The sequence below is a fragment of the Dermacentor andersoni genome, chromosome 1 (assembly GCF_023375885.2).
Source record: "Dermacentor andersoni chromosome 1, qqDerAnde1_hic_scaffold, whole genome shotgun sequence".
In the NCBI taxonomy this organism is placed as follows: Eukaryota; Metazoa; Arthropoda; class Arachnida; order Ixodida; family Ixodidae; genus Dermacentor; species Dermacentor andersoni.
The window spans coordinates 107,513,253-107,534,724 of record NC_092814.1 but is presented as its reverse complement, the minus strand read 5'-3'; the positions used below and the strand labels follow the sequence as shown (position 1 = coordinate 107,534,724).

General features: G+C 46.1%; 1 protein-coding gene across 2 annotated transcripts in view; it reads right to left on the bottom strand.

Annotated features, from left to right (window-relative positions):
- Positions 1 to 20,276, bottom strand: part of Hnf4 (Hepatocyte nuclear factor 4) — a 202,730-nt gene extending 182,454 nt beyond the window's left edge. Inside the window, exon 1 of one of the 2 annotated variants that reach the window (XM_055061879.2) lies at positions 20,085 to 20,276. In XM_055061879.2, the coding sequence (XP_054917854.1) occupies positions 20,085 to 20,205 (121 nt within the window). In that variant the 5' untranslated portion in view covers positions 20,206 to 20,276. The remainder of the gene's footprint in view (positions 1 to 20,084) is intronic. The other variant, XM_050193497.3, reaches the window with a different exon arrangement.
- Between the last annotated feature and the right edge of the window lie 1,196 nt (positions 20,277 to 21,472).

The window sequence follows — 21,472 nt, the reverse complement described above, 5'->3', positions numbered from 1 at the left end:
CACACAATATATATAAATGTTTCAATGACTGCAAGTGCAATGCGGGTAAACAAAGTTTCCACACGAGAGAAAAGTACATACAGTGTATATACAGGGTGTCCCAACTATGATGCACCAAGATTTAAAACTATGCAAATGCCACGTAGCTGGGCAAAACCAAGGTGACGTTGTTTGCCGTCACTTGGAGATAGATTTTTTTGCATTCCGCCTAATCACATAATTAGTCTGCACATTGCCCGCTGTTTCGTACCGGTGCTCTTGTCCTCGCTTCACATCCTTCGATGGAGCAGAAGCCGGACGGGTGGTAACTTATGAGAATCCTGATCGCCCAGGTCATATACCTTTCCCACGAGATACAAGCACGGTATAAAGCAGTCCCATTCGGTCCTGGAGTCTTTCAACAAAGGGTTAACTGACGTCGGTTCGGTTAACTTGCACCGTTTCTCGTGGGCGAAATGCAGATCCCATGGCACACCTTCGGTTCCGGAACGAATAAGGGAAGCGCTCATCTCTCTCGATAACGTGGTTGAATGTCAACGGAGACGGCAGTGCAGCGGCATAGCATCTCTCAAGACATTTTTTCAACATGTTGCCTCCGAGTTTCGCTCAATGACACTTCAAGGAACTACAGCATACCTCTAGCACTATACACCTAGTACCTTGTCGCATAGGCAGAAATTAAAAAAAAAGGAATGTGGGTTGGGTGAAGTCGCAAGTGCACTCCCGAGTGCAAAGCGAAGGTTGTTACTCTACCATTGTATACGTAGCTTCCCGGAACTGATTGTCCTAGGTCAATTGTCGCAGGTTATCAATGAAAAGGGAGGTGAGCACGGCTGCCGCCGCGACCCAAGCGATAGAATATACGCACACGCGATCACTTGTCCAACCTACTGCGAGTGCTGAGTCTGGTCTGTCCACTCAAACGATACGGGGATATCCGGCTGCTGCCTTTATGTATTACTGCGCACACGCTTCTCCCTGTGCACGCTGACGCAATAAGCTTCATCAGTGAATCCTATACTGTAGAAAGGTGCGGTACCGAAGGTGCAGCAGGCTGGAAAGGCTGCTGCAGTATCTGCAGTAGAAGAGCTTTCCCGCAACCTTATGTATGAGGAATGTTAAAGAAATTAAAAAATAAATGACGTATCGTTCAACGAAAGCAGAGTTTGATCGTTTCTTCTGTACAATCCAGTCTAAAAAGACGGCATTAAAATTAATTCGATACTAAGAAGCTTGCAGCGTACAAAATCTAATCACGAGAAATCAGCCATGCTACGCAGACAAAGAGAAAATAAACATATCCTTCATTACGGTCGCAATTGTGAAAGGCGAACACATTAAATATTGCCGTGATCAACTTTAACTACGGAGGTAAGAAGATGCAAAGTTAACCTAAATACGACGTTGAAAGCTCCTTTCGAAATTGTTCGCCGAAATATACACAAGCACCTCCTATGAACGCACACGCGAGAGAGAGTGAGATAGAAGCAAGAGGGGCTACAAAACCCGTACCACCCTGCCAAACACGGTTTTCTTTGTTATATAGTTTCGAAATGTATACACTGCGGCAGGTCGTCGACCGCGTCTCTCGGCGCTGTGGGAACCATTCCTGGAGAACTGACCTTACGCGAACAGAGAGTGCGCTCGCGTTCGTCGAGCCCGCGCACGGCCTGAACCTAGATGCGTCGCGCGTGCTCACGTTCTGCTGCACCTGCAGACGTGAAATTTGATAGCAGGGAAGGCAGACATGCATCGTAGCAGCCGCGCTGCGCAGACACTAAGCGTTTGAACCACGCGCTCTCTGCGTGAGACTATACACTGGCTCTCAAAGTAGGAGTGTGAGTAGGCGCAGCGAAGGCGGTTGGAGCGGAGAACGAGGCATTTCCCGGATCTCATGACAGGCGCCTCGCGCGCCGCGCTAACGTCGCAAGTGCCGAACACGTTTGTCACAAACTCTTGACAAGGTTGGGTTTTGTGGATATGTGTTCCTTCAGCGAGATCTTATTTCACACACAGAGCGCATTATAAAGCATGGCTGACTATTACTCCTGCGTTTTTCGAAAATTTGTTGAAGCTGGTAGTTTCGAACGTCCGGCAGGCACGCAATGGTCGAAGCTGCAAGAAGAAAATTGAGCCGCTCCCCAGTTTTCGCGGCATGAGTTCTCCAGTTAAGTGTGTCCGTTCAGACCTTGACAGTAAATGAGATCACGTTGTCACTGCTTTCTTTTACATATGCCTTCTGTGTCAGCAGGCAATGTTTTCCGCCTCGGTAATGTGACAGAGTGTCACTGAATAAAACGGAGGACCGTTAAGTGATGAAATATATTAACAAGATATCATCATGTTGTTCTTAACCATTCTGAGGCTTGTGCGTTAATGCAATGGCTGCTAAATACTATTCTGAAAACTGAAGAGCGAAATGTCGTGCACGCAATACGGAGCGATAGCGCATGAGTCATGCTACTGCCGCGGAAATTCAGTGGGCCGATCGAGAAGCACAGCGACAACGGAGTAGTTTGCACAACGAAGCATATATTCAGCGTCACAGCAGACAGGACGAAAAACTGTACCAACACAGAAAAGAGAGAAAAACGTTTCTTCCCTTCCGTATGTCCTTTGCGTGTGTGCGTATGTTTCACGGCCGATCAACTACGGCACGAAAGCACCTACTCGCCAACAAGTTGTGAGGGTGCAGAAGAGATCCTATACGAAGGCCAGAAAATACGGAGCATAATCGAACGCAGCCGCTGTCACTGCGTAAATGAAAGCAGCCACCGCGGATGATTTTAACGAGTATTTCGCGTCACTGGAGGAAAGCTGCCTCCAAGGCACACAAGCTCGGCACGAGCACGCGACCTTGAGCTGACACGGCCACTCAGCCATTTTCAACAGCTCACAATATGATATTTTCTGACGCGACCCCTGCAGTGTCGAATGGGGCAATGGGCTTCGTTTATTTAAGCATCAAAAGCTTTTAGCTCTCGCTGTCGACAACCTTCAAGAGACGTTGAGCCAAAATCCAGAGCCGTTATCTGGGCACTCAAGACCAAGACGAGAACATCCGGGAATCGTTGCTGACAAGGAAATTTATTCACCCGTAGGTACGCTTACAACTGTGGTATGAACGAAAAGTGCAATATAAGGTACAGCACATGTAATACATCATACTTGCTGTAAACAGAACAGATTAGCAAATGAAATAATAAATGGTTTCTGCTTGACACTGGCTTTGCCACACAGCAACAACAACAACAACAACAACAAAACTCATTACAGCGTCCACGCAAAAGCATTATTGTCAGCCTCGAATTTATGAAAGGTACCCGGGGCACATACAGATACAGTCTCAACTAAGGCAACAGAATTGAGCATTATTCTGGCTGTCGAAAGACTTTGCCTCGGGAGACGGTTATGTACCGCGTAGATCAGCGGCGAAGAGACTCGGCTTCACCGAGTTTAAACAACTGTTCTTCAAGATGACCCCATACTATCACCCGTAGTTTTCTCATTCTGGGGTACATTGCTCTATTTGACTGCCGAGATTGTTCTGCGATGTTGCGGAAGCACCACAAAACGTAGCTAGCGCTGTAGTAGACGAGACTCGCAAACCGATCTCGGCGCTGTGGTGGCCGCACGATGAATATTCCAAACATTCCTGCAACTAGCTTCCAGAAGGTGCGTGCTACAACGCAGTCCTTTACTACATGCACGTTGGTCTCTGTTTGTGCGCAATATATGCATTTATCATTCGCTACCATATGCGAGCGTTCAAGCCTGTCTCTTGTAGGTAGAATTCCCCACTGATATTGCCAATGAAAATCCTTCACTTGAGAGGGCAAATCAGGTGACAGCACGGCTGTCCATGTTTGTGTAGTAGCTGTCTGTGGAAGTACAGCTGTCTCACACAACATTTCACAAAGCCTGGAAACTGGTGTCGCACGCCACTTTGTAATTCTTAGCTGTACAAGCTGGCTTTGCAAGCGCGCAGCCGCCGCATACTGCGGCGCTGGCGTTACCGCCGTCGGAAGCAAGTTGCCTGTACTGTGCGGCATAAGCGTTCGACGATAATGGCCCAGCTAATAAAGGAGCGGTGGCCTACCAGGGTACTCATCATCATCAAGTAGATCACATGTACTCTTAGTGCACAACAGCCTACCGAATGTAACTATGCACGGTAAGCTCCATCCTCCACTGGATTTCAGCAGACGCAAAAATTGCTGCGCTACGAATTGCGACTTGTTTAGCCAGAACCATGAGAAAATAAGTGAGTTTACTACTCGTACTGTTGGTGAAAGCGGGAGAGCTACCCTTGCAGCAAACCACAGTTTACTGCACAATACTTTCTTAATGAAGAAAGCCCTTTCTGCCAGCGGCAGTGGCGACGCAGTCACTCCTTCCGACTGTTCTTTAATGGAGCTGACAATGTCTCGCCACGTGTGAGATGAAACACGACGTGTACAAAATTTGATACCTAGTGTTTGCATATGCTCGGTCTGCTTAATTTCCCCTGGTAGCGTTATTTCGGCGCGACCTAAATTTAATGCTTCACATTTTCTCATATTTATTTTGCCCCCTGACATTGAAGCATATTGATTATAAATACAAAATACCTTTACAAGACTGTCCCCATCCCGTAAAAACAATGTGATGTCATCCGCATACGCTGATACTTTTATGCACCCGGTTCCCGGCATAGGAAGACCTCTTACGAGCGGGCTCTCGCTAAACCGCCTTAACAACGGGTCAATCGCAAGCACAAACAGTATGCGTGACAAAGGACAACCCGGCCGCACTCCCCTTGTCACATCAAATCTAGGTGTTAAAATGCTGTTAAGCAGTAGCGCAGCTGTTCGCGAATACAACATCCGCAGGATGTCTACCTCGAGCTTACACGGCCACTCAGCCATTTTCAGCAGCTCACAATATGAGATTTTCTGACGCGACCCCTGCAGTGCAGAGTGGGGCAAAGGGATTCTATTGGAAGGTTTTTTAAAGCATCAAATGCTTTTAGCTCTAGCTGTCGGCAACCTTCAAGAGACGTTGAGCCAAAATCCAGAGCCGTTATCTGGGCACTCAAGACCAAGACGAGAACATCCGGGAATCGTTGCTGATAAGGAAATTTATTCACCCATAGGCACGCTTACAACTGTGGTATGAACGAAAAGTACAATATAAGGTACAGCACATGTAATACATCATACTTGATGTAAACAAAACAGATTAGCAAATGAAATAGTAAATGGTGTCTGCTTGACACTGGCTTTTCCACACACAACAACAACAACAACAACAAAACTCATTACAGCGTCCACGCAAAAGCATTATTGTCAGCCTCGAATTTATGAAAGGTACCCGGGGCACATACAGATAAAGTCTGAACTGAGGCAACAGAATTGAGCATTATTCTGGCTGTAGAAAGACTGCCTCGGGAGACGGTTATGCACCGCGTAGACCAGCGGCGAAGAAACTCGGCTTCACCGAGTTTGAACAACTGTTCTTCAAGATGACCCCATACCATCACCCGTAGTTTTCGCATTCTGGGGTACATTGCTCTATTTGACTGCCGAGATTGTTCTGCGATGTTGCGGAAGCACCACAAAACGTAGCTAGCGCTGTAGTAGACGAGACTCGCAAACCGATCTCGGCGCTGTGGCGGCCGCACGATGAATATTCCAATCATTCTTGCAACTAGCTTCCAGAAGGTGCGTGCTACAACGCAGTCTTTTACTACGTGCACGTTGGTCTCTGTTTGTGCGCAATATATGCATTTATCATTCGCTACCATATGCCAGCGTTCAAGCCTGTCTCTTGTAGGTAGAATGCCCCACTGATATTGGCAATGAAAATCCTTCACTTGAGAGGGCAAATCAGGTGACAGCACGGCTGTCCATGTTTGTGTAGTAGCTGTCCGTGGAGGTACAGCTGTCTCACACAACATTTCACAAAGCCTGGAAACTGGTGTCGCACGCCACTTTGAAATTATTAGTTGTACAAGCTGGCTTTGCAAGCGCGCAGCCGCCGCATACTGCGGTGCTGGCGTTACCACCGCCGGAAGCAAGTTGCCTGTACTGTGCGGCATAAGCGTTCGACGATAATGGCCCAGCCAATAAAGGAGCAGTGGCCTACCAGGGTACTCATCATCATCAAGTAGATCACATGTACTCTTAGTGCACAACACTCTACCGAATGTTACTATGCACGGCAAGCTCCATCCTCCGCTGGATTTTGGCAGACGCAAAAATTGCTGCGCTACGTATTGCGACTTGTTTAGCCAGAACCATGAGAAAATAAGTGAGTTGCGAGAGCGAAACGAAGCGAGAGGAGGTAAAAGTGGAGAGTAAGAGGGAAGTGTGAGACGTTACAAATGAAGAGGAGAAACAAAGGACGAAGAGGAGTTGTGAGGGTGTGTTAGAGGGAGGGTGGTGGACGTCACGCGTTAGGAGCCAATGGGAATACAGGTGGCACGTGACGTCACGCTTTGGCGCTGACAGCTGGCAGACCACCAGGGGAGAGGAAGGAATCGTGCTGTGGCGCCGTGCGGCGGTCTAGGCTTGTCTTGTGAAGGCGCGCTCTGATCCGTGATGGTGATGATGATGATTTATTGTCAGCCCCTTTGAAACGGGGCGGTGACAAATAGTGGCCTAGCCTGCTTGATTTAATCAGGTAAGCTATACATGTTTAGTTTAAACATTGTTAGGGTTGGCGTCTGAGACCGCGTGGCGAAAGGAATTTCAACCGACCCTCTCACCCTGCCTCGTCGAAATGAGGCGTGACTTCGCCTGCTATTGTGGGCGTCCTGATCCACGTGCAGAAAGAACTTTCTCTCACCGGACCTTTTACCAGGCCTCGTCGAAATGAAGCGTGACTTTCTAATTCGCCATGACCGTTTCGAGTGTGCCTGTCTACCGGAAGCCCCGCAGTGTACAGCCTCTTTTGTGTGTGCGTGTGCGTGCGTGTGCGTGTGCGTGTGCGTGTGTGTGTGTGTGTGTGTGTGTGTGTGTGTATGTGTGTGTGTGTGTGTGTGCGAATTTAGAGAGGCCCTTTCCTCGAATTGGACCTCGAAGAGAACTTCCACGAACCCGCAAAGCGCAGAAGAGGCGGACAGGCGTCTACTATTCCGGGAGGCGGGACGACTTCTTCCTTCAGCAGACTCGGTATAACCAGAGGAGGAGGGGCCCTCTTTCCGTGCCGGTCACGTGACATCGACGGAAGCAAGATCCCGCCCACGATTGTAGAGAGCCTATTTAAGGGGCTCCGAAATGTACTTTTGATCACTTCATGCTCTTCTCATTTTCTTTCATCTACCTTTGAATAAACCGTGCAAGTTTCGCACTAGAAAATCGTCTCGCCCTTGCTTGGTCGCCATGGTCTACCGGATGCCTGCAGCCCGCCGACAACGCCACGCTACCCAATAAGTAACGTCGGTCGAGCTTCGATAGGCAGGCGCCGCTACTTCTCGGCAGCGGTACGATACGCTACCCTGGAGTACGCAACAACACGCACATGTACTTTAAGACAAATGCAGTGCCGTCAACCGGTGGATTGCTTCCCGGACGATCTCAAACTGTCCGTCATTTGTCACAGGAATCTTGTGAAGTGTTAACGCCAACGCATTTTCGTCGGATCAATCAAATGATTGATCATTAGGTATTTTCGTGAATGGTACAGTGCTCGCAGGGTGCGTATTGATTGCCACATATCGTTCAAGCATCCGCTTGCATCTGTCATGCTCAGAATGCGCGTATTTTTTAATGCACAAAATTGATGTAATAGTAGAAATTGGCACGACTCGGCTCCACAGTGATCGTGTTGTCAAAGGACCCGAGGAAAAATCAAATACACATTCTTCTGCATCATCTTTCTTTGTAGTTAGCTTCATTTCATTTGACCATGCGCAGGTACTGTCACGGCAAGATACCTCCGTATTGTCCCGGGAGCGCAAGAATGAAAAGCACTGAAGATTGCATATATAATTATAAAATGTTTATTTATAAGCTGTTTATCGGCGAGAAGGCTTAGTGGCGACCATCACAGCATAAACGTGGGATAAGAAAGCACCATTGTATTATCTAGGACAAACCACGCTTTCGCAGGCAGCAGGAAGAAAACAAAAACACTTAGTACTTCCCCTCCGAACAGCGGCTCTATTTTGCTGTATATTTACAGAAAGTTTATCCACGTCTCGGAAAGCTACGCTACAATTCTAAATTCTAAACGAACGTTCGCATCACCTTGTATCGGAAGAGGACCGAGTGTTTAAAAACCGCTGTTGCGCGGCGGCTCAGGTCACTCTCTCTCAAGCAGTCATGTTACACTGATGTACTTTCTCAAACAGTCATGTTAGACTGATATAAATACTGTAAATAAACCCATATTCCTCGTTCTCGATGGGAAGCAGTCCTTCCCTTCATCAACGTCCTCAGCGTGGATAAGTTGGACGACGGCATGGGCCAGCTACCTTCGAATTCATGCCGGACTCCAATCTTGAGAACGGATCACGAGCGATGGGATTGAGCCCCCAATCATAACAACAAGCGCAACGTAGTATGCTGCACTTCCGTAAATACAAGCTGCCTTCAAGGCGTGACATGTGTGCACACTACTCAGAATCATGAGAAAGTTCCCTGCCTATCTATCATCGCCAGCTGCTCCGCGCGTATAATCGTTCTTTTAAGTTCATCTCGACTTCTCAGTTTCATGCAAACGGGTGCATGTGGATGATTTTCTACGAAGCTCATCCCTGCATTCGCAGAAATGCCTCGACATTGAAGTTCTTCCTCGACAATCCTGAGTGGAAGAGAGCTCCGGCCCTCTACTGACGAATACATTGCGGTTGAATAACACTCTTTGGCAATTCATACGACGAGGACTAGGAGAAACATGCCTTAACCTGGATGCAAACGTGTAGACGCTAAAAGCGCATAGTTACAAAATTTAGGCTCAAAAAGCTCCATGATTTGCCACTACCATTTCAGTACAGGCGAAGGCGCGACTACGAACTTTCTTGAATGGAGTTGAAATGCCCAACTATAGAATACGTAGGTCAGTCGCTGGGAATACGCGCAGGCGGACTAGATAAAGTTTGTACAAGCAAGGGCAAAGGTGCAATCTATGTCAGCTCGATTTAAGCCAGGTTAGACATAAGAATATAAAATTGGCACCATTGGGAAACATCCAACCTAAAAATATAAAAACTCGTGCAAACGTCTCCGGGCATTGAACGTATTGAAGTAAGTAAATAAATTCATATGAAACCAGCATTCGCTAATACAAAGAACAAAACTACAAATAAAACAAAATGTTTTCTTAAAACTAAATGTTAGTTTTATTTCAATATTATGTTAATGTTAATATTACATATTAATAATGTTAATATTAATTTTTTCGACGACATCTTTAAATTACCATAACTATATTTTCTGCAGACTAAAAATAACTCATAGGTCTTCATGCCTCACTAGTAGGACTGTAATGCGATAGATTATCAGATCCTATCATTGTATAATATCCACCGACATCCACATGGTGGTGATAAGTTGCAGCAACAGGCGGGTTTGGCCTGGCGATCAAGGTCGGCAATTGCTCCGTCCGAGCGTATCTTATAATATTACGTCGCTGTTTCACCACATGCGCATCAAGCCAGTTTCCCTTAAGAATGCAATAAGAAGACGCAAAGCTTCTTTGCGGGCTATAACTAATCCTTCTGGCAACACAAGGCGTTGTAGGCACGCATGTTCTTATAAACCCCCAACATTGCCTATTAGGTGTTTCAGTTGAACGTTCAACACCTCCTATAGAGGTTGAGATAGCTGTAGCTTACATGAATTTAACGTCCTTGGTCAAAAGTTCTCTTTTTTACGTTGAAAAGATGTTACATAGATGTCTCTTCTGGATATATTGTTTAGATATTAGTATAGGGCTCAAATGCGCTATATTAAACATGGTACCAAGGTGAAGTTTTGTACATTCACCTCAATGTACACAAACAGTTTAGTGTATTTTTATTGGCAGAACGTACATTGGACCTAAATTTTCAATAACCTTGCTGAGAAAAATTAAAACTCGCGCGATTGCCCTACATATCAAGGCCTTTTGCGGATTGTTTGCTACGTGGAATATTACGTCCGCAGTAGCCGCTATATGACAGGTGCAACGGGCAGAATGCCACATGGCAAGAACAGATCTTTACATCCCATGCACACACATAGATGCGCAGCCCGCACGCGACGAGGACCTGCAGAGTACGCATTCTTCTAGACCTTCCACCTGGCACAATTAGCCTTATTGAATCAGCAAACGTTTGAAGTATAAACTGAATCTGAAAAGAGGCAGAGCAGATGCACACATATTAGATGCATACAGGATAGTTTTGAGCAATAATTTGGATGAGTGAGAAAATAATTTTGTTATAGGGAAAGTGAAAAAAAGGACTCTGGGAGAATAACTTTGCATGTGCGGTCTGAAAAAGGTATATTTGTCATGTTCTTACACCATATATATATACATTAGAGGTCATGTCATAATATACATACCAATTGGTGCTTGAATTATATCCCTTGTACATTCACAATACATTGCCTGGTAGTGTAATAATCAAGTAGATAGCACGTCCTAGCCCTATAAACAGCCACGCTTTTATAAAACGGCACATACGCGAGACGTAAGATGTACGTGACCTCAAGATGTAACTGTTTGGATCAATTATAGACGTGCGTGGCTTACAGGGATGCGGAAGGTTTGTCTTTTGCGGGTTCTCCAGAAGAACGTTCCTTTCTTCTCGGTTTTGTGGGTAAGACCACAAAAAGGGTTCAGTGTCTCCTGTCTTGTCGCATGCAGTACAGTTCGGAGAATCGATACGGCCAGTCTTATATAACCATGCTGGTGTACGAGCGGATCTTGTCCTTATTCAATATACAAGCAATGCTTTCTCTCGACAAAATCACTCGCTTACGCAGGTCATATGTGGTGGAACCCAGAGCGTCCGAAAGTCACTACGGACGTTAGATTATTTTTTTTACTTTATTACTCTTTGGGGCCTCGATTTTAGCAGGATGAAAGAGCGTTGCATATGCAAGAGCATCAGCTTTTTCATTGCCAGTAATACCAATCTGGGAGGGAATCCACAGAGACATTACCGTGAAGTTATCGTTGCCGAGTCCTTTCCCGAGGACTAGCGATTTCCGCGAGAACATGGTGGATGGCAGACCATGGTAGAGTTGTTGCAACACAGGCTTTGAGTCCGTAAGAAGTACTACATTCTGTGCAGGCAAAGTCTTTATTTTACGTAGTGCAGTATCGGTTGCCACGCCTTCCACAAATGACCACGATGCTATACAGCCCGAACAGCCAGACCACATATATCTCCGAAAAGGAATGCAGAAAGCAGATGCGCAGCGGTCTTCGTTAACTTTGACAGACCCATCTGTGTATACTTGCAGGTGATTCGGGTAAGTCGTGGTCAAATGCTCCAAAACTAGTGACTTGGTTTCTGCAGATGGAATGCAGATTTTTTCACTGTAGTTGTGGTACGCTTAAGTTGCGCGTAATATCTTACAATGTCCAGGGCGGGCTACCTTTTCCCTCTATTTCGATAGCGCAATCCTAAGACTTGAAGCGTGTCCAGTGCTGCATAAAAACGTGAGCGCGGCTTGTTACCTATACGTTTTAGAAGGACATTGCCGGGCGAAGACTCACTTAAAGGTGGTAGCAGTTGCTTAGACGCCATACACCGAAAAGATTGTCGACTGTACCTGGGAGCCCCTCAGCCGGCTTCGAGCAAAACAAAAATAAAATTCCTCTATGAATCTCAGTCATTCCTTCTGTGGCTTCAGGCGTCCCATGCTTTCATGAGATGCGCATGTTTTTTTACTATGTTAAGGTCATGTGCGATTTATAATGACACTATGATGAACTGGTGCTGTCTATACCTGGTTCTGCCTATCGGATCGCCCCTGTGAGTCTACAACGTCACCTATGGTCAACTGAAGAGCAACAGCACAACCACTGCTTTTTGTTTGTTGCGAACCGCTGATCTCGCTTGATAACAGCCACCTCCATGCCAAGCAGTCTGGGATAAAGTTGTATATTCCCACCACAGTCACCGCTGCTCCCATCGCGTGCTTTTCTACGTCACAGCACTCGGTTCTTGCGCCCCTTCCAGTTGGTCCGCCAAGGACACGTCTCCCTATATTGCCAAAGGCCAAGTTTAGATGTGTATAATGATGTCTCCTTAATACCCTCGCGAGAACAGGCATCGTACGCTGGTATCAAGATCGGCCCGCCCACGCTTTTTTTTTTGACACAGACAGATACAATTTTTTTACCCAGACACAGATACAACGCAGGCGTCACAGTCTTTATCTGCACAATGGTATCGCATTAAAAGAAAGTGTGTGCTATACAACAAGAAGCAAAACTTGTTATTTTCGATTTGAAAAACATGTGTATATTTGGTAGGGATGACAAAAAAACCACTGTGGAACTTAAATATGAGGATTTCACTAAGACATCACGCAAGGTTCAAGAACAGCAACGACGTGAAGTAATCAGAAAAAGAAAAAAATGAGTGCACGAACGCGGGAGAAAAGAAAACAGCAGGACCGCACCACAGAATTGCGGGCTATGGTTCGTATGCGCATCGCTTCGAAGTGAAAATAACTCATATGCACCTGTTGCGTGTTTTCGAATAGTTTTTTTTTTTTTTGTATAGCTTCGGAACTGCAATGAGCATGTTAAGCCTTAAGCACTTAATGTTTTTAAAGTTGTGGGTGAACTTGTATCATAATTTGTAATGATTAAATTTTAGAAAGATAGCTTAGTCACTACAGGTTATTATCTTCTTCTGTCATGGTTATAAATGAAAGGACGTGGAATTCCGTGGAATTTTGACAGCACCACACTGCAGTAACAGCATGCCTGCGTCTGGCAGCGCGTAGTGTCCAGCATTCAGCTAAAAGTTCCTGTCAGAAAATCGCTTCAATTTACCTGCAGGTTTTACTTCATGACAAAAAATACAAAAATAAAGAAACATTCGAAAGCATGGCTGTGGATGTGACGCAACAGCAACAGAACGTTCTGCGTAAGGGAGTATGAATGGCGAGCCGTATCGGCTCACCATTCACACTCCAGCTCTGCATCGCGCAGTAGGTTGAGAGAAGGGAAAACACGTCCAGGGCTTCTAAATATTCAGTGTCGTTGCGGGAACAAAATGCCACTTATTCTTGTGTGTGGGCAATTCTAGGGATGAGTCCAGCTTTGGACATCGTTGAAGTTCAGGCAGAGAAGGGTTCTCAGGACGCAGGACTAGCGGTGGTGCAGGCAGTCTTATTTCACTCCCGTTCGTTGTAGTCTCCACCTCACCAGCCTTGTGCGCCTAACTGACTACACGAAACCGAAGCTAGCCGCCTCTATCGTATCCGCACAGGGTCAGCACGAACTTCAGCGCCGTGGCGGTGCAGGACTGGACTTAGCTCGTGATTATCCTGTGTGCACTGCCAAGCTCTGGGTAACATTGACCGTTATTTGTTCGAGTATCCTGAATGGACCTTTTTCACGTTGGCCTTCTGTGCATGCACTGCCGGTTTGTGCCCCATACATTATGGGAAAAGTTGCGAAGCCATTACTGTTGCAGGGCACGGGTCCTCTGGCGCACCGGCACAGCGTTAGCGTTGTCCGACCACGTATGCCACGCAGTGCATTTGCCAGCGGAAGATGGAGTACTGCGCTATCGTAGGCTGTGCAAATGTTAGGAGCAAGGATTCAAGAGCATGAATTTCTATATTTCTTGCTTCCACCGCACACTCGGAAAGAACAGCGTAACTGCATGGTGAATGCAATATGTCGCGTCAACACTACGGATGGTCGTGATAACTGCAACCCAATTGCCCTGTCTGCAGCGGACGCTTCTTTCAAAGCTAAATTTTTCTTTTATTTATGTAGTTGGAAGCGAAGCTACGTTTTCTGATGTAACGTAGCACTGTTAGCAAGCTGTACATGCCGCACGCATGTTTGGGCTTATTTGGCTATAAAAAAAAGAAACAATGGGCACTGCAAGCTGAATCAGTGTGTACTTTTCTTGTAGTCAGCTACGTAAATATATTGCTAGATAACAGAAGCGCGGAAGATCCTACATGTAGAGACGAAATATATGCTCGAATGGCATTTATTTATTGCAGGCGAGCCATCAGGTTTCTTTAAGCGCCTTGACTACGCGCCCTCCGTCTCGAAACAATAAATACTCTGACGATACTGTAGCTTGGTTTTAGGTATTAGAGAGTTTAGCTTTACGTCATACGTGGTACATTATCAAGATCCGTAAGGCATATTGCGCATGCGCGTCCTATACTGTGAACTACAGTAGCGCCTAGTGGCGGCTACCGCCAGTTATCCATGACTGCACAACAACATGGCAGCATCCAGACGGCCTGCACTACCCTCTTCGATCCGTATTCGCGCTTGCTCTCCATCGTGAAAACAAGAAATAAATAGCAAAATACGCCGTCACTTAGCCTCATCTCAAGCTTGCGAAGACGTGTGAGCTTTCTGACATGTCTGGTTCTACGTAGCAGGCAATACCACAACATCGGTATTCTCTCCGCGTGTAGCCAAAGGCGACAGAAACATGCATGTCTGGCGCCTGCATTCTGCCTTGATCTACCGTTACTCAGTGCACCTCGTGAAAGTCAGCATTCATATCCGCAGTAATTCACCATTTGAAACTCTCACACTCCATTGCAGGCACGTTTCAGCAGTCTGGTCTGCCCATAGGAGCGCATAAGTGCCGGCCGTTGGTAGTTTTATGAGGGTGTTCTGTTGTCTCGTGTGATCGGCTGCTTTACGCTACACGAAAGACCTAAAATCGTTTGCTGTCATTCAACCAATCGCGCTCATGTTACCGTATACGAACGGACTTCGAAGCTTTTGAACGAGAAATATAGAAAACACAGCTTCACAACAATGTTTGTCGACTGAAATACTAGCTCTCATCAATTTGATAATCTAAAAGGTAATTTTTCATGTCAACTAGCCGGCTGGCAGTTTTATCAATAATAATAACGTTAAATACTACTACTACTACAACTAATAATAATCAATATTATTGTTATCATCATCATCATCATCATAATCAAACCATTATTATTATTATTATTATTATTATTATTATTATTATTATTATTATTATTATTATTATCGGGCAAGAAAACGTATGCTGCGACTATCTGGACTGCTTTGCCGAGGGCTGTCGCCGTACCCCAGCTCACCAAGGCAACACGGAGTGATGAATGTCGGCCTGCCTGTTGTGGAGCTGAGGAGAGCAAGGGAGAGCAAGTCTAGGCTCTATCATGGAACCTCGTCTGCTAGTCTGACTGCGCACCTCTAAAACGTTAGAACACCCCACCTTGCTTGCAAACTCCTCAAGACGTAGTAGCATGATTCGTATGCATCGTTTCACGTGTGGACTGACGAAACCGTCAATGATGCAGCCCTTAAACGCCTGAACGTCAATGTGGCCAATGGGATGCCTGTGGACCAATGGGGCGCTACACGACGGCATGCTTCCTGCTTCCGAGATAACCCCCAAAGATCGAAGTAGTCTGTAACTTAAACATCTACCAAAACACTTGTGGATTTCACACCAAAGCATATGAATTTTTCTCCAATGTCATTTCTTCTTTTCCAATTTTTGTTATTTCCGAAACTGGGCTCTGCAGTGAAATTTTGTCTTCAGCCTTTCTTCCACCGCACTGCAATGTCTTCCGCAGCGACTGGACTTCAGTGGATTTAAACAAAAGGGTGGTGGCGTACTGATTGCTGCTGACAGTTGACTGAGATGTGTTCCGCGCAATGACATAGAAAGTGTACAGGAGTCTATTTGGCTTGCAGTGAGCCTATCGCTCTGTGAAAAATTGGTAATTGGACTTTCTATGTACCGCCAAATATTTCTACTGGCTTGTTTGAGAAGGTCATCTATTCTATTGAAAGTGTTTTATCTTTCCATAGCAAACACAGAGTAATCCTTCTTCACTGTAAAAATGTTTACAACCTTGAGGGTGTTTTCTTGTCGCACTGGTAACACCCTTACTGTTATGGCCTTACAAAAATTTATGGAGGACGACAACGGAGCTCTAACTAGACGTGTGATGACAAAATACGTAGTAGAAATCTATGCAATCATTCTGACAGCCTTGGGCGCACAGAAATATACGACAGGATAGTTTCATATCTCTCCCTGTGAAATTATATTGTCGGATATTTCTGTATGCCCAAGCCTGTCAGAATGATTACATAGTTTTCATCTACGTCTTTTGTCACCGAATGTTTAGTTAGAGCTCCGTTGTCAACCTCTATAAAATTTTGTAAGGCCCTAACAGTGAGGGTTTTACCAGTGCGACAAGAAAACGCCCTTAAGGGTGTAAACATTTTTAGGGTGTTGGTGACTTTAACACACCTGGAATTGATTAGAACACGTTAGATATCTTCACTACAATCGTTGCATAAGAACAAATGCAGCCTGTTGTGGGACATTCTGTCCTGTTCACTTCAGCAGCATAACGTCATCGCCAATTCCTGTGTCAACGTCTTCGACCTTTGCCTCTCGAATGCTCAAGTTATAGATGTATCTCGTTCCGACATTTCCCCTGTGCGTCCCGATAAGTTTCAACCGCCACTAAAGATAACTACCTCTGTGTCAGCCCTGAGGCAAAGCTCCTTCAGTGGTTTAATGAATCCTCTCGCTTTGCTTTCAAGCGTGGTGATTATCTCGACTTATATAACTTCTTGTCCACCACCAATTGGTCACTGATCACAGACAAAATCAATGGTGATGACTAAGTAGATCAGTTTACGAAGCTTGTTTTGAGCAGTACGCTCAAATACCTTCCCCAGTACAGTCCTAAACGCTCTAAATTTCCCCACCGGTTCTCAACTTAACTTATAACTGCCCTAAAGTATAAAGATCGAGCGCACTGTAAATCCAGAAATCGGGTGCCTAATGAGTGGAGAGAAGAATTCCGCTTTTTTTCGGACTCTCTGCAAATGCCTCTATAAGCGTGATCACGACACATACATTGCATTCTCGGAAAAGAGTGCCTCTGACCGGCAGGTGGAATTTCGGAAGTATTGGAAGTACGGCATGTGGAAAGGAATGCGCGCGAAAGAGTGTGGTGACTTCGCCTGTGCACGTGGCCTGCGCTTCTGTGATTATAACGTCACGCACGTCGGAGGTGCCGGCGCGGCGGCAGCAGCGGTTGCGGCACAAGACAGCAGTCCGACGATGGCTCCACAGTCAGCCGGACGAATTCTACTACAGGGGCACCTCAAAGTTAGTGCTGTGATGGGTCATATGTCTGAACCGGTGTGGGTACTATGCGGAAAAATAGTGAAAGGTACGTAGAACAGTACGTATATTTGTAATTACATGTATGTACTTTATTTTGGCTAATAAAAAATAGGGTCAAAGACTTTCTTATTCACCCTTGTATGTGTGCGCCAGCACTCAGAACTCATGATTATTCCTCGGCACGGTAAATGATTGATTGATTGATTGATTGATTGATTGATTGATTGATTGATTGATTGATTGATATTTAAAAGTAGGTTTTGCGTCGCCGGACTAACCTTGCCAGCACCTCTGTACACATGTGTTTCTTCTTTTTTAATTTGCACCCATTTTAAAGCGGCTGCCGTGGCAGTGAACAGAACCTGCAACAATGTGCTGAGCATATTTAGCAACCGGGAGCGGCGGGCGCTACATAATACAAGATTCACGTTGAGCTGTCGATGTATCCAAGAATGTAAAAGCACTGAACTATACCAAATACTGCTTCAAATGCAAACTTCTCATGGAATATCAACTTCCCGTACTGACAAGTTTCTCGATTCAAAGGAACGAAATATTACGTTTACATCGGCTTTCTTAAGCAGGTTAATGTTTGCATGTCTCTCGTGGTTCACTAATCTAGCAGAGCCCTCCCAGAGGCTATTACACGACCACCAGATATATTATTCGGGTGTTTCTCGGAGAGAGCACGGTATAAACCTCGTTCACGACTGCTTAGCGCCTCTGAGGACACCTCCCCACCCCCCTTACAAAAGCAATGTCTGCGTCATAGGTCATCAAAGTGAAAAATGTTAGTCACTTAGTACTATTAGGTATCATCGCAGGAGGAACCAACTATCAATATAACATCAAATTCCATTCATATCGGTATTCTGTATTGGTAACGTGATTATCCTTACAACCATTTTAGTGTTTCTTGTGAAGATAGATCGCAACCTGAGCAGCGCGTTTCAAGAATGAAGAGGAACTCTGTGGTTCTCTGTGCATGCGTATTCGTCGCCGTACAACTAGAAGATACTTCTTAACTCGTTTATCTACTTGTTTCCGGCAGGAGTTATGTGTCCCTGAAATAAATACCATGAAAGAAAAAAATGAAAAAAATACCTCCAATGTTTATGCTCATAGGTTTGACAAGGCCCATTTCGCCGCGAGGATCATCTGAATATCTTTATCATGGCGCAATCCCTCGCTTCTTCGTAAATTCTACCTGATTTTAAATAAGCGCGTCGTTACAGGAAGGCAAAACATAGTGATGAAATTGAACTAGAACCAGAAATCGACAATGACCACTTCTGCATTGCCCACTAAATGCCGTCGTATTACAGCTGTATACTGTTTCATGTAACCGTCGTTTTCCCATATCTTACAAAGAAGAAAAACAAGAACTCAACGTGTATCAAGCAATCCATCGCAATAGCCTCCTCAAGGAACGTAAAAAAAAGAAGAAAACACAGTGCCAGATGACAACTTTTCGCATAAGCCATTCAACTTGCATTGGTGGTTATCAAACGAAAAAGTAAACAAAAAAAGTATACGGCAGGTTTCAACTTCAAAATGCAATTTTTCCCATAGGACGTCTGCGGTCAGCAGTACTACGCCACGAGAGAAATATTATTCTCTTTTTTTTATTATTAATTTGGCAAAGATGGGAAGGTAGGTCCTCTTTAGGGGCGGCAATCGCGAAAACCCAAGTATACCACTCCCGACAAAAACAAGCAGAAACACTTATAAGCAGAAAAATATCTCACCACGTACTACGCACAAAAATGTGTCACTTTATAGGAATTATCACCGTTCTTGTTACTTGTGTACCCGCCGTGGTTGCTTAGTGGCTGTGGTGTAACGTGTGGTGTTTCCCACCGGACAGCGGGCAAAGTTGGATAGTGAACGTAGCACGACATTGCTCCAGCCACACTGAAGAAAATTACTGCTCCGACGAGAGAAAAAAAAAAAAAGGGAAAAGCAAGAAAGACGAAACTGGTGTTAAACATTGTTCCTGACTTTTTGCATGCGCTCATCTTGATGTTTATTTTACTACTCTCGCACATGCTTCGAAGTAGAGATTATGGGGTTTTACGTGCCAAAACCACTTTCTGATTATGAGGCACGCCGTAGTGGAGAACTCCGGATATTTCAACCACCTGGGGTTCTTTAACGTCCACCTAAATCTAAGTACACGGGTGTTTTCGCATTTAGCCTCCATCGAAATGCGACCGCCGTGGCCGGGATTCGATCCCGCGACCTCGTGCTCAGCAGCCCAACACCATAGCCACTGAGCAACCACGGCGGGTCTTCGAAGTAGGACTGTCGAACAACAATTACGTGGAAAAACGTTCCTCGCCGCAGTTGCGATGTGCATTCATTCATCTCGAACAGTCGCCACACACTGCACAAGTGCGCGCCAACTTCGAGCGATGGCGGGTCCAGATAATTCCGCGAAAACGATGGTTGAACACAGCAAAAGCAAGTGCGTCACATAAACGTGGCGCCGCGTCTTCCTCAGCCATAACGAAAAAGGATAAAAGAAAAGAAAAAGACGAAACAAACAGTGTAGGGTGCGAACAGAACAGAGGGCCACGGTGCCGCGCTCGGCATTGTGGGGCGCTCTCCTCCGCCAGCACAGGGAGCAAACGCAGGAGCGCATAGCGCCGCGACGGCGATCGCGCAGTAGCGGCTCTTTCTCGGCCATATGCTTTCTTGTGACGGTGCAAACGCGCTGTCGCCCTGTAGGCCTAACGTGCCTCACCTTGCGCGGAGGCGTCGATGGCTAGTGTGGACGGGCCTCCCTGGACGATGACGCTGCCCAGCGGTGCAGCCGGGGTGCAGCCCAGCAGGCCGGCCGACGCTCCACTCGGCTCCGCGTTCATAGCGGGGGCCCCTTGGCGCACTAATGGGAAGTGGAGATACTCGGGGGTCAAACTTCACATGGAGCCGCCGCTGCTCGCAGGCAACAAAGGCGATTGCCCGTCACCTTGCCGACTTCGACGCGGACACGTGACCCAGCACTGCCGTGCACGCTTATCTCGCGACCGCGGCTATCTTTGACGCCGTTAATCTGCGCGCAGGCTGTTGTTTACACAAGATGGCGCGCTGCGACAAGCGAAGCGCAAGGGCGTCGTCTCCACAACGCGCTGTGCCGCCGTTTACTGGCTCTTTTGGCGAAACACACGCACGCTCCGGCAACCAAGCAGCGAAAGTGCGCTTCAACCTCGACATCAAAGCGACCTTACGTTACGTATGTCTCATAAGATCACTATTGGCAACCGTCTACCTTAACGTTGCCGCACTCTTTCCTTGTTTGCGGCCCCTTCCGCGGCGAGCGTTTGTCGTAAAGCGATACAGCCCGTTGTTGCATGCAAAGCAGGCTTCGCATGGTGAAAATGCAATGAGCAGGCAAGAGTGAGACAACATAAACGTCTAAGCTCTATCTAGGCATTCCTTTGGTTCATTTAAGCGACGCTTTCAACAAAATCTCGGTGAAGACAGTCGTGTACACGAAGCACGAATGAATTTTCTTCCCTCGTCTCATTATCTAATGCATTATTGTATGATACAAAGTACATTTGCACCATATTATCTACACAATTTGCTTCAATGTTGTTTTCGCGAACTGCTCAGTAAAACGCCCTTCAGGCTAAATAATTTACTGAATGCGCCTTCGAAAACGAGTGCATGGTCCGATCGGGTGAAGCTTGTTATGTTGACTATTATTTCAGCTAAAGCAGCCTAATACACGCAATACTAAAGCAAGTTTTTCGTATTGCGTGTGCTTGTTAGTCTCCATCTCGATGACGCTCCAGACAGCTTTGCCTAGCTCAAAGGATTTAAACGGACAACACTACACGTAGCCTAGTGGGTTTAAATCATGGCCACGATGTGTGTGACGCGTTTGCAGAAGTTCGAAGCTAGTCTCTTTTGATTCGAGCAGGTGATGCACGGCGGTGTAAAGACGTCACGAAGGACTGGTACTTAACGTACTCGTGTACAGAAAGCCTGACTATTCACTCTGCCTGCTGAGCCTGCCTGGCAAAAACCATTATTTACGTCCAAAGGTCGTGAACAGTGCACTAAAGGACGCCCCTCGGTCGTCGTCTCGTCAGAGACGTTGCTATCGATTTCGCCATGCGCTATTCA